The sequence below is a fragment of the Homalodisca vitripennis genome, unplaced genomic scaffold (assembly GCF_021130785.1).
Source record: "Homalodisca vitripennis isolate AUS2020 unplaced genomic scaffold, UT_GWSS_2.1 ScUCBcl_6470;HRSCAF=13694, whole genome shotgun sequence".
In the NCBI taxonomy this organism is placed as follows: Eukaryota; Metazoa; Arthropoda; class Insecta; order Hemiptera; family Cicadellidae; genus Homalodisca; species Homalodisca vitripennis.
Genome location: NW_025782598.1, coordinates 20,250 through 33,206, shown reverse-complemented (window position 1 = coordinate 33,206; position 12,957 = coordinate 20,250). Strand labels below are relative to the sequence as shown.

At 31.9% G+C, this 12,957-nt stretch overlaps 1 protein-coding gene across 1 annotated transcript in view; it reads left to right on the top strand.

The window, feature by feature from the left end:
* The first annotated feature begins 1,177 nt into the window (after positions 1-1,177).
* The window catches only part of LOC124373819 (cadherin-99C-like), a 30,837-nt gene continuing 19,057 nt past the window's right edge, over positions 1,178-12,957 (top strand). The window contains 7 exon segments of the mRNA XM_046832152.1: positions 1,178-1,472; positions 3,345-3,494; positions 5,088-5,174; positions 5,176-5,307; positions 5,417-5,611; positions 11,262-11,399; positions 12,627-12,941. Coding sequence (XP_046688108.1) covers positions 1,419-1,472; positions 3,345-3,494; positions 5,088-5,174; positions 5,176-5,307; positions 5,417-5,611; positions 11,262-11,399; positions 12,627-12,941 — 1,071 coding nt within the window. The 5' untranslated portion in view covers positions 1,178-1,418.

Genomic DNA, 12,957 nt, shown 5'->3' with positions numbered 1-12,957 from the left:
ACGGTCTCATTTTTTAACTAGTGCAAAGCCTGGAAGAAAAAGTATGCTAAGCCGCGGGTAACTGCTAGTTTAATTATAATTTATGGTATTTTCACAGTAGAAAACTATTATAGTTTTCACCTTTACTACTTCTAATATGAAATATATTAGATGTGTTGTGGTTATATGCTAAAGGTTTAGGACAAATATTACTAAATCTATGTATATGTCCGAAAGTTAATCACATGTTCCCTACAAGTAGACCAGCATTCTCATAATCTACACGTTATGAAATATACTATTATTCCCTACATGTTTAAAATCTATGTCTACGAGTAGATTAAATTTCTGATCATGGTTGTTTTTATCTCAATCTCTTTCAATTTCATAACTATTAAATCTTAAAACCATGAAACAGTTTTTGAATGTTAATAATCTGAAGCTGTAGCATGTGTCTGTGTCTCAAGTGACTTCACGCTAGGCTCAGATGTTATTTTTTAGCGTGTATAAATGCTTATAACATCGTCAGGATTTAAAACTCCAACTAAAACGCTCAGCTACTGCGAAGGATTTAGTACTCTTAAGACGCTGTCTCCGGGCAGGATCTAGAGACTGTCATTTGTAATCCGTGGGGATGTAGGCTTGTTCACATTTCACGAGTTAGCTCCGAACCTAACCTCTCAGTATAAACAGATTTTACAAGAAATTATGGATAGTAAAAAAATTGCTTTCACACGATCATTAACAGAATATTTCAACAACATAATATAATCAACACAATGAAAACAATCACTGGCATGAGGATTTGACTGTGAGATTGCAGCACTCCGTTATAATAAATAAAAAAAAAAAAACATTATTTTGTAACTATAAAATTCCTACACCTATTACCAGACATATTACAAACTTAGCACAATTCTATTTATAATAACATAATTTTAAATGTAGTGTGTCTTTATGGCATTCTAACAAAGCTAGAACGTATTAGCATGCTAAGAAATAAAAATAATAAAATTTTTGGAAAAAATCAAATTTTTCCAATGGAAAAGTACTGCAAATGGCATATCAAAGGTCAAAATATTAGAACTCAATGTACAATTTAACTTAATTTGATTTTCTTCTCTTCAACTAAGTCCATTACGATGTGGTTAACGTTTCTGTGTTTGTGTTTTTATTCTGGACAAAAGTTTTGGACAAGTAAGTACATAGTTTAATAAGTATATACTCAATAGTAATTAAGCACTATAACCTGAGAGAATCCACCACGTATAATTTGGGAACTTTGTTTACGCACTTATAAGATGGGATCAATAACATATTGATCCCACATTGTCATAGAATAACATATTGTTCTGTGGTCGCTGTATGGGACAGTCTATATTGCTCAATGTACAATTTAACTTAATTTGATTTTCTTCTCTTCAACTAAGTCCATTACGATGTGGTTAACGTTTCTGTGTTTGTGTTTTATTCTGGACAAAAGTTTTGGACAAGTAAGTACATAGTTTAATAAGTATATACTCAATAGTAATTAAGCACTATAACCTGAGAGAATCCACCACGTATAATTTGGGAACTTTGTTTACGCACTTATAAGATGGTATCAATAACATATTGATCCCACATTGTCATAGAATAACATATTGTTCTGTGGTCGCTGTATGGGACAGTCTATATTGCGGAAATATTTGCAAACAGTGTATCTATCTCTTTAAAATGTACGTTTCTATCTTCTTTCGTTTTGGTGGGTATATTTTAAAAATTAAATGATAACTATATTTCACATACATTAACATTAATACTGTGTTTTCATTGGGTTTATCACGGGAGTTTAGGTTACATGGCTCAGATGGCTGTGTACAAGCCATAGAGTAAAGAAGGAAAAAAAGGAACAAATTATTTATATTTGCAATAAAATTTATTATTGACGATTTGAAAGGGTTTCAAGTTTTCGGGCCAAATGTCCTATTATATTTTTATTTATTTTTGTACTATTTTATAAATGTTTCCACAGTATTGTGTTTAAACACAAAAAAGAACTTATTTCTAGAACATATTATGTGCAGTCAGTAAGTGTTCATGACTGTAGCCTATTGTTAAATAATAGCGGCTCATGTACAAAAGATATTTTTATAGTTAGGCCTACATTTAAAGATATTAAATTATATTTGTCTTAGTATTTGTCAGTATTATAGTTTAAAAACATCCACAGATCTTTTTATCAGCGTCACACTCTGTAACACAAAAAGTTGTGTAAGGGAACTTTGAATGTTGATTTTGTTTCTTTTGTAGTTTATCAGTTGATAACTTATACAATATTTATAATAAGATAGCTATGTGTTTATAAAATATTTATTAAACATGTTTTAATTTGTTCCCATTATTAGGTTATTAAATGCTGAAAATAACAGCAATAAAATACACTTCATGCAGCACTTATGGTACTGTTATCCCTTGGCAATAAAAGGCACCAGCAGCAAATGCCTAGGATGCATTACTTGTGAGGCCGCCGCGCCGTGAGAAACCAGGCGCAAGGGAAACAGGAAGGAAACAGATAAGAAATGGCCGCCTGATTTCAACTTTCTCATCATTCAAATGATAACAAGAGTTAGTGAGGAAATCATCCCTAGCTTAGGTCATCATTGGAGAAATTAACACTATAAGACTGAAACGTGCTTCATTAAATTACACTGTTGAAATGTCAAGTTACATATCAGCGTATGAGTTGGTAGGAAACTGCAAAGTGTGTCTGTCATTCATAATTATCAAGTGATGTGTTATACATATGATGTCACACATATGTCATCTTGTATTTACATGCTATCTTTCATATATTTACCACCTTTTATGTTTATATAAATGAATTCATATAAATAAGGTTTAACTTTCTGAAGAATTTAACAAATAAACATTAAGAAGTAGTTTATTTGATTTTGTTTATTTGCAATTTTAGATTCTTTATAGTTGTGTTCTTTGATTGGTTGTTAAACATACACGAATAACTGTAATCGGTTTTTTTCTTTCGTAAGTTCTTGTATTAGGTTTTATTCAATCATATTTTATAGTAAACATTCTTTATTTAAAATACATATTTTTATATTGAGATATAAAAAATATATGTTTGTATGAAATAATGTTTAACTATGATGCAAAATTAACTCATACAGTTTATTACTCTTATTGTACAAAGCTGCAAGATTACATCTATTGGTGGGATGGGAATGATTATGCGAGGTAATAGAGATGAAACTTTATATACATAATTGTAATTTACTACCGTACCTGGTGTATGCTATAGTAATGCGTAAGTATAATAATATTGCTGGGCGTGAGAGCTATAAGTGAGATATGTTGATGTCTATAAGGATCGAGCCAGAAACGAGTCGGAGAGGTTCACCACGACAACAACTTTGACAGTGAACGTGAAGGACGATGATGATCAGGACCCCTCTTTCATCTACCGAGGCTGCATGTCGGTGGACGGCGCCTGTGTCAACCCAGAGTACCATGCGACCGTAAGTTATTTAGTGTAGATTTTAGAGCGGGCCACACTACGATGAGTAATCCACAAAACTATCGTTAAAATATTCTTAAAAATACTTTGTAAGACGTGAGTGGGCAGCAACACCAGGGATGCCTAAATTAAGAACTCTATTATATCTCCTTGTTATCCTAAAAACATAATTTTTTTATTACACTACTGTACACTAATCACAGTAATATTCATTACTAGGATCAAAAACTTAAAAGTTTTATTTTTCCAAGTAATTACATAATAACTCAACATAGTAATTCTGTCAAGTTTAAATATAAAAAACGGGTGTTTTTTTTATTTACTTCTACTGAAACAATAACAAAAATTGAGGTTAGGGCACAGTAAAATTGAATTGTGCTCCAGCTGATTTTTCAGATCTCTGTTATAAGGTAACGAAAAAAAAAATCACTTAATGGACAAACAGGTATCAAAACCAGCTGTTATATTTGTGCAGTATGATGGAACTAGATATGATTTATAAGGAATGAGAGGAAGTTCATGATATGGTGAAATTCGTGTAAATATTTGCTCACACTTACAAAACGAGATAACTGAAAATAGTTAGATTATTTTTTTTTAACTTTGATCGTTTAAGATCCTTCCCTGGCCAAGTAAAATGTGACATGTTTCATCACACCACAAAGACAATTTCGTATTTAAATCAGTGATTCAGACCATTTTTACTTGCAAAAAGTGCTGAGTATAAGAATACACATTTTTTATAATATGTACTTATATAAAATATATTAACAAGAATTCTTACAATTAAAATTATTGTAATTTTATTAAGTCATATTTTATTTTAACATGTGGTTTATCAAATTATATTGTATTTTAAAAATTTACATTCTATGTACATTATATTTTATATACGCAATCTAACAAATTAAATGTTCTTCCTAAGCCTTGTTAAAAATTACCCAAAGTGACTGCTTATTTTAATGTTTATAATTCCAAGTAGACAGATAATACTTTTTCAGTTTATTTAATTTCTTAAGCTTAGGTATCTTAAAACACTATAACTATGAAAAAGATTTGACTAAAAACTTTACTGTAATTGAAGTACCAGTACTTATACATTTATGGTTATTTGATCATTTATAATTTTATACATAATTCATAAACAGTTTTAATTTAAACAAATACTAGTTAGTTACATCAGCTGTGATAGAGCTGTATAGTATGCTGAAACCATAATATGAGTAATTACATAATATCACAACTGTCACACAGATGGTACTGGTACAGATGAATTCACAATTAGTGACTTGGTATGCATGGAGTCCCAAATGCATTAGGAAGTTGTTCAATTTGTTACTGTAAACGTAACACCTTACAAAATATTCAAAATTGCAAGATATTTCTGATGTATTACAATGCAATTGTTTTGGAAAACCCCGAAAAACTACATACAGCAACAAACATGTCTTATATTTCTCTATCTAGCTTAAAAGTAATAATTTTACTCAAATATTCTGTTTAATGTTAATATGTATTAGCATGCCATAGGTTTTATGAACAAATGCCATACATATTTAATAAAGTAAAGTTACATTTTTTGGTCATAACTCAGGTGTCCAGTGGGGTGGTGGCTGGAATACTGTCAATATCTCCAGAAAAGATCCAGGCAGTTGACATGGACACCAACAACTCTCCCATCGCTTTATAGCTTCCTCTCCGGCAGTCCTGGGTCCTTCAGGGACTACTTCGAGATCAACCCCACAACTGGGGCAGTTCGCCAGACCAAGGCTGTTGATACATCTGTCACCAAGAAGTTTGAAATTATTGTCAAGGCAAGTTACTTTTATGTACAGTACTATTTTGAATGAATATTCAAATGGTAAGACGGAGCTAGTTTATTGGAAAAAAAAAACATTTGAGATAAAATATTATTGTTTACAGGCAGAGGAAAACTCGCCAAGCAGAAGATTTGCAACGGCCAAATTATCTGTGTTGGTGAGGCCTGTAGATGTGAACCCTCCAGTGATCGTAGCTTCCGCCACTGACGGTCTTGTCAGTGAAAACGCACCAGTTGGGACAAAAATACTAGATGATGAAGGCAATCCTCTTCAACTGAGAGTATCAGATCCTGACTTGGTAGGTTACATGTAAAGCAACAAAACAGATACGTTATAATAACAATAATAATAATATTTTATTGCCATAAAGATTTGTACAAATCATTGGCGTCATGCTACAGTTGTAATATGAGTCAGTAAACAATTAAAATTTAAAAATACGGGAAACAAAATCTAAAATTACTGTAAGAACAATCTCTTAAAAATTAACTATTTAAAGAAATGCAAAACAGTAATAAAAGCATTATTGTACTACAATATTAGATCAAAGTAGATATACCCCAATATACCCCATAAAATAGTATAATACGGCCCTCAATAAAGCCAAATACTCAACGTACAATTAACTTAAAATTATAGAGCTTGGAAAATTCTTATTTCAATTTCCTAGTTTAGAACTTTACAAATAAATATTGATTTTTTTTCAAAAAATTCTTCTACTCTACAAAAGTAGTTTTCCAAAAGCCAGCCAACAAATTTATTTTAAAATACCTTAAACATTGTTGTATTGATTTTTTATAGTTTATTATAAAGTTTTATTGATATCACAGTATGAATGTTTAAATTTTACAGCAAAAATGTGTCGATGTTTTGTTCTTACTGTATGTATTATAGGGATGAATACCGTGATTATATGTTAAAGTATCCAGATTGTTTAAAACATACACAACTAAATCATAAATCTATAAATTTACTACTGATTGTATTTTTTATTAAAAAAATTTTACAGTGTTCTCTAAAATGCTAATTTTCTTAAAGCTTTTTTTTACACAATTAAAATTTCTTTATTTTGTTGTTACCCCAAAAAATCAATCTATATCTTAAAAATATGTAAAGTAGGATGTCCTTACTGCTGTTTTTGAAATTACACTAGTTAGACGACTTAAAGAGATATATAAGACAACAAATTTTGGTTTTAACTTAGTCAATTTGAGCATTCCATTTCGTTCAAATGTTTACATTAAGACTTAGGACCTATTAAAAAAGAAGTCATAACTTTCCACAGGACCTGTTTAGTAAATTGGCTCAGAAGAACAATAGGTTTCAAGGTTTTTGAGGTACAAGCAAGAGATATTTAAGAGAGTCGCAAGTGAGGCCTAGTAAAGAATGCAGGCTGACTTGAACCATGATTTTATAATATGCAAAACTAATCATTATAAACTTTAACCCTGAAGCACTGGTGTGATTATATATGACATCATTAATGGTGTGTGGGTTTACCAGATCCTCATTTTAGTAAATTTTTAATAAACGAACCAACACTTAATGTGATTGTATCATATTGTAGGTTGGATCACTGTTATTTTTTTTGCATCACTGTTACTGAGGTATTTTTACCAGAATGTCATATATATTACCTGCATTTTTCCAATTCTTTAAATTTGTGTAAAAAAGTAAAAGTTTTAAATAATTGGTTTACATAATTAAGATGATACCATACAAGCTTTACAATAAAACTAACAATTTATTTTTTTAACATTTTTTATTTGCTTATAAAAAATGTACATTTTTTATGTACATTTGTTATTACGCTTACTTAAAAATAGGTACCTAACTCTCGTAAACTTAAAATATGCCTCTGGTGTTTAAAAAAACATAACACACATTTTCATATACATTTGTTTATTTTACGAAATTCAATGCTTATAATTAAAAGAAAAATATGAAATATAAAAAATAAACAGAATTACAATAAAAAAAAAGAATTTTTTTGTTATGCTTTGTTACAGGAAATTTATACAATCAGTCATTATTCTTCTGATATTGAGGTTTGGGTTTCTAGCACTCTTTACAAACAGTTTCCATGTGCTTTATACAGGGTGTTCTGAAAAAAGGTGCCCATAAGTCAGGGCGTGATTCCTCACATCAAAATAAGAAAAAAAGGTCTAATTAACATAGGTCCGAAAATGCTTAGTTACCAAGTTATACAGGGTGAAAGATTTCGTCTGAATTTCAGTTCCCCCTGCTGCAACGAAGCCCTACGGGTATTTGTTGGCTGTTAATTAAGATGTACAATTTAGCGTAATTTATGTAAAAATGAACTGAAAAATTGAAATAAAACCCGTTTCCAGACCTGTAGCTACAGTAATTTTTAAGATATGTGACGGAAAATACGCGAAACTTGGTCCCGAAAAAACAAGTTACATTTAGGTTTGAAGCAGATTTACTATGTTAAATGTACAATAAACACAAAATATTTTTTCACGGTACTTGTAGAAAATTTAATTTCGAAGAGAAAGATGTAAAATAAGTCTATAATAGACAAACGCAAACTTTAAAAAATAATCCTTAATTACATACAAAACGCATGAAAAATAGACAAAATCTGTTAAGCTCTCTACAAATGTAATATTGAAATTTAAAACAGCTGTTTTATTAAAATATTTGATTTGAGAAACAAAATAATTTCTATTTAAAACATATGTTTTAACAATGTAACATTGTTTATAATAATTTAAATAAACATTACAAGCAGCTATTTTTCCATTGCTCATTAAGTGCGTGTGTTGATCTGTACTTTAATACAAGTTAGTGCGAGTGCCGTTGAAGTTAATTTTTGATAGCTAATAATATTCTTATTCATCATGGCAGGTAATATGAATATTATGTACACTAATGGTGAAATGGCAGACATGCATTTAATGTACGGTCTTGCACATTGCAACAGTCGTCAGGCTAGGACGACTCTATCAGGAACATTTTCCTCATAGACCAGTTACCGACTCATAAAATGTTTTTCTTCCATTCATAGAAGGCTAAGCGAGACGGGAACCTTTAAATCTGGAAAAAGTTTGGTAGATCAGGACGGCCACGTACAATGTGTACAGCTGAATTGGAGGAGGGCGTGTTGGACGAAATAGAGAATCATCCTGGAAGAAGTACTAGAGAAACTAGCCTTGGATTTCGGTGTTAGTAATTCAATTGTCTGGAAGATTTTACACGAGCAGCAGTTGCATTCTTATCACTATCAAAGGGTCCCAGGCTCTTTTGCCTCAAGATTACTTTCCTCGTGTTCAGCTATGCCAATGGCTTATCCGAAGGTGCAGAAATCCACATTTTTTAAATTACATTATCTTTACTGATGAAGCAAAATTTTCAAGAATGGCTATTCTTAACACCCACAATACTCACATGTGGGCAATTGAAAATCCACGTGCTATTTCAGAGAACCGTCACCAATATCAGTTTTCTATAAACGTATGGGCTGCAATTCTGGGTGATAAAATTTTTATTAGTTTTTTAACCTGATACCGCTCAATGGTGAAAATTATTTACATTTCTTGACGACTAATCTGAATGAGTTACTCGAAGATGTGCCACTATACACACGCAACAACATGTGGTTCATGCAGGATGGAGCTCCAGCTCATTACACATTACAAGTAAGAGAATTTTTAAATGAAGCATATCCAAAACAGATGGATTGGTCGAGGAGCCCCAGTAGCATGGCCTGCAAGGTCACCCTGACCTCAATCCTCTAGACTTTTTCTTATGGGGACATTTAAAGACGCTTGTCTACGACTCGCCTGTGGATACCATAGAAAGAGTTGCGAATAAGGATTGTTAAACGGGATTCAAAGGATACGTGAGACACCTGGGATCTTCGAAAGAGTTCGGCAGTCTATGAGAAGACGGCTGGATGCTTGTATTTTGAATGAGGGGAAACATTTTGAACATCTACTGTGACGTGGTTAGTTTTTTAGGACAAGTGTAACTTTTTTGTTGAATGATAATTCAGATAACTTTTTTTATGTATGATAATGTATGATTGTTAAAAATATTTACTTGATAAAAAATAATAGTAACTCATTATTTTCTTTTAATAAAACAGCTGTTTTAATTTCAATATTACATTTGTAGAGAGCTTAACAGATTTTGTCTATTTTTCATGCGTTTTGTATGTAATTAAGGATTATTTTTTTAAAGTTTGGCGGTTGTCTATTATAGACTTATTTTACATCTTTCTCTTCGAAATTAAATTTTCTACAAGTACCGTGAAAAAATATTTTGTGTTTATTGTTACATTTAACATAGTAAATCTGCTTCAAACCTAAATGTAACTTGTTTTTTTTCGGGACCAAGTTTCGCGTATTTCGTCACATATCTTAAAAATTACTATAGCTACAGGTCTGGAAACGGTTTTATTCAATTTTTCAGTTCATTTTACATAAAGTACGCTAAATTGTACATCTTAATTAACAGCCAACAAACAATACCCGTAGGGCTTCGTTGCAGCAGGGGAACTGAAATTTCAGGACGAAAATCTTTCACCCCGTATAAACTTGGTAAACTAAGCATTTTCGGACCTATGTTAATTAGACCTTTTTTTCTTATTTTGATGTGAGGAATCACGCCCTGACTTATGGGCACCTTTTTTTCAGAACACCCTGTATATATATTGGTCTACCTACTAGATTTTTGCACAGGAAGCACTTATTTTTATTACCCTGTTATTTGGGCACACTACATATTAAACTTTCCTTCTTTTTACATTTGCTTTGTTGGTGTTTTCTTCCTGCATTGGGACTTGTACAATCTTCTTTGCAGACTGCCAGATATATTTTGGAATATGAGTAATAGCAGGTTGCTCCACAGTTTATGGCTTTACCATTGCAAATTCAATTTCCTTCCTTATTGTCATTTGCAGTAGAATATGTTTTGTTGTTAGAAGCACTAATACATACAATCATGAATGGTTCCGGTTCAGTAAGAAAGTTATGAACTTTATACCATATCTTAAGAGATATTGGCCGATTCTGCCTTAATTTCTTCTCTTCAGAATCCATTATTAAAACTGTAAACTAAAAAAATAGCAAATAAAACATGAAACTCACTTTACCACGATAATTAATTTTATGGAGAAGTTCAAACGGCAACAAAACACAGATGCTGGTGCGGGGATCTCATGAAACCTCAGGGCATTTCAAACCCTCTTGTTACTACAGCGGATTGATGTGAACTGACGGAAACCTCTTTAATATGTCAGCCATGAGTTAACTTAGAACTACAGAGAAGTGCAGCATTGCAACTAACCCCTTCCGGTTGTCTCTAGATTTACCAAGGTGGGGGTCTGAAAATACCCTGCGTTAGTACTTAAGGGTTACCAAGTATGTGTATGGTTGTATTTCATAAGATGTAGACATATGTCACCGTAACTAATAATATTCATAGTTATGTCTCTACTTTTTTCTACACCTAGCTTAAAGTGTTCAATACAAAGTGCACCTCCACTTATCAGTCATTGAGTTTGGAAGTGGGCTAAGGCTGACTTTACAAATCACAGCATTCTTGACTCGGTTATGACTCATCCGTCCGTTAAGCCTCCTTAATATCTGTATCTGCATCATGTACCGTACTTAACATGAACCTAACTATTAATGGATTTATTGATGATGTAGATTTTTACTTTTCAACGTCCGTGTATTCTGATTTATGATTGAAACTGATTACAGTAAAATAGCCTTGTCCTTGTTTATGTGAATGCTCACGTCAGATGCCTATAGCCATTAGAGAACTTATAGTATGGATGATTTTGGGGAATGAAAGTCTCTTAAGTTTAAAGCGTCATATGATAAAGTCAACCGCAGCCCAACCTTGACATCAACCACAAAAGATTGAATCCAAGGACCATTTACATAATACTGAAATATGTATATCTTGATGTTCAGGGCCCTGATGATCCCAAGCCTTCTTATGATTTTGAAGTAACAACAAACTTCTTCCACATTGATGAAGAAGGATACCTTGTCGTGGGAGAAGAAAATTTAGACAGAGATCCACCAAGTCCAGGGAAATTCAGGTTTCAGGTAATAATGATTAGCAAGTCCTAAAATATACTGCAATTATTTCTATGTACTGTTTTTAAATATAAGTTACTTGAAGTTCTTTTGCCCATAATCCCTTGCTCTTACCCATTCCACTCCACCTATTTGCTATCTATTTTTGGTGTCATGTCAATAATTCACTTTTTAGGTAAAACTTCATTTTTCGTTTGTTAATTTGCAAAAAGATTATTTTCTTATTTGGAGGGCTGACTGTTTTCTTGTTTCTGATCTAAATACAAAGAAAATATAAGTGTTAAACTAATTAGTTAATTTTGTTTTAAACTGTTTCTAGTATGTTTACATACTAAAATAAACATGTTTTAAAAATATTTAACAAGACGAAATATTTTGTATGGTACTAAGAAAAGTTAAAAATGTTTGTTTTCTGTTGCATATTTTTATACAACAATGAAGTGATATACAACATTTTTAGTAAAAATTACTTATGATGAAAAATTGCTGAAAGAAATATTATATTAGTCTTGACACCAATAAAACAAAATCAACTACTTGTTTATTTTGTTTGATAGTATAGTAATAGCATAATTTAGGTCTAAAACAGGTAGAAAAACTAATTAATATTATGCATTATCCCCCAAAATGATGCTCAAAATAAAGTAATTGTATTATTAGAAAAGAATGTATAATTCATCCTTGTGTGGATGGATTTGTAGGTACGCATGAATATGACATGCATGCGAACAGCCAGTCCACAGACCACTTGCAATTAAAAGCACTCCAACTCTTACACATAGATTAGTCCTATCATTTGCCGTTAGATACAATCACTATAGAGAACTAAGATGTAAGTATACAGTTACACTATTGGGTTAGCTGAAACTATTCCAAACAACTCCTAGAGCTCCTTAAATTGTAGAACTCTAGCTCAAAGATGAGAGATTCCATTTGCAAGCTCATGTTTATAGGGGAAACAATTGTATATTGATCAGTAGCATATAATGTAATATACAATTTAAACATCATTCTCTTTTTATATTGCTGACTTCAACTGCAATTTAAAGTAAATAATAAGAGTGTGCTAATTTTATTGTCTTCATGGATTCCTATATTTGTGTTACAACATTCAGTGAAGTCATAGGATACTAATCTTTATAAAATTGTATGGAATTAGATTGTTGGCATTGTGTTCTTGAAGTAGATCATATCATAATAACACACTATTGTTCACTTAAAAAATCAAATTTCTAGGTTGTGGCTCGAGAAAGTCATGGCACTGCTGCAAGTGCTCCTGTGACTTTCACCGTTGCGCTGATTGATGTCAACGACAATGCTCCACACTTACCGATGATTCCACCCATCACAATCCAAGCAGGAGAGGGCCGTCGCCAGGTTGTTAAAGTGGAAGCGACTGATAACGATCTCGGTGAAAACGCCAAGATTTCGTATAGCATCTACCATATATCCAACAATGGACGGAACAAGTTTAAAATTGATCCACAGTCTGGAGCTATTGAGGCAAATGGCAAGCTGAACGCTGGAGAGCAGTACAGCATCACTGTACAGGTATATTTGTCTCAAG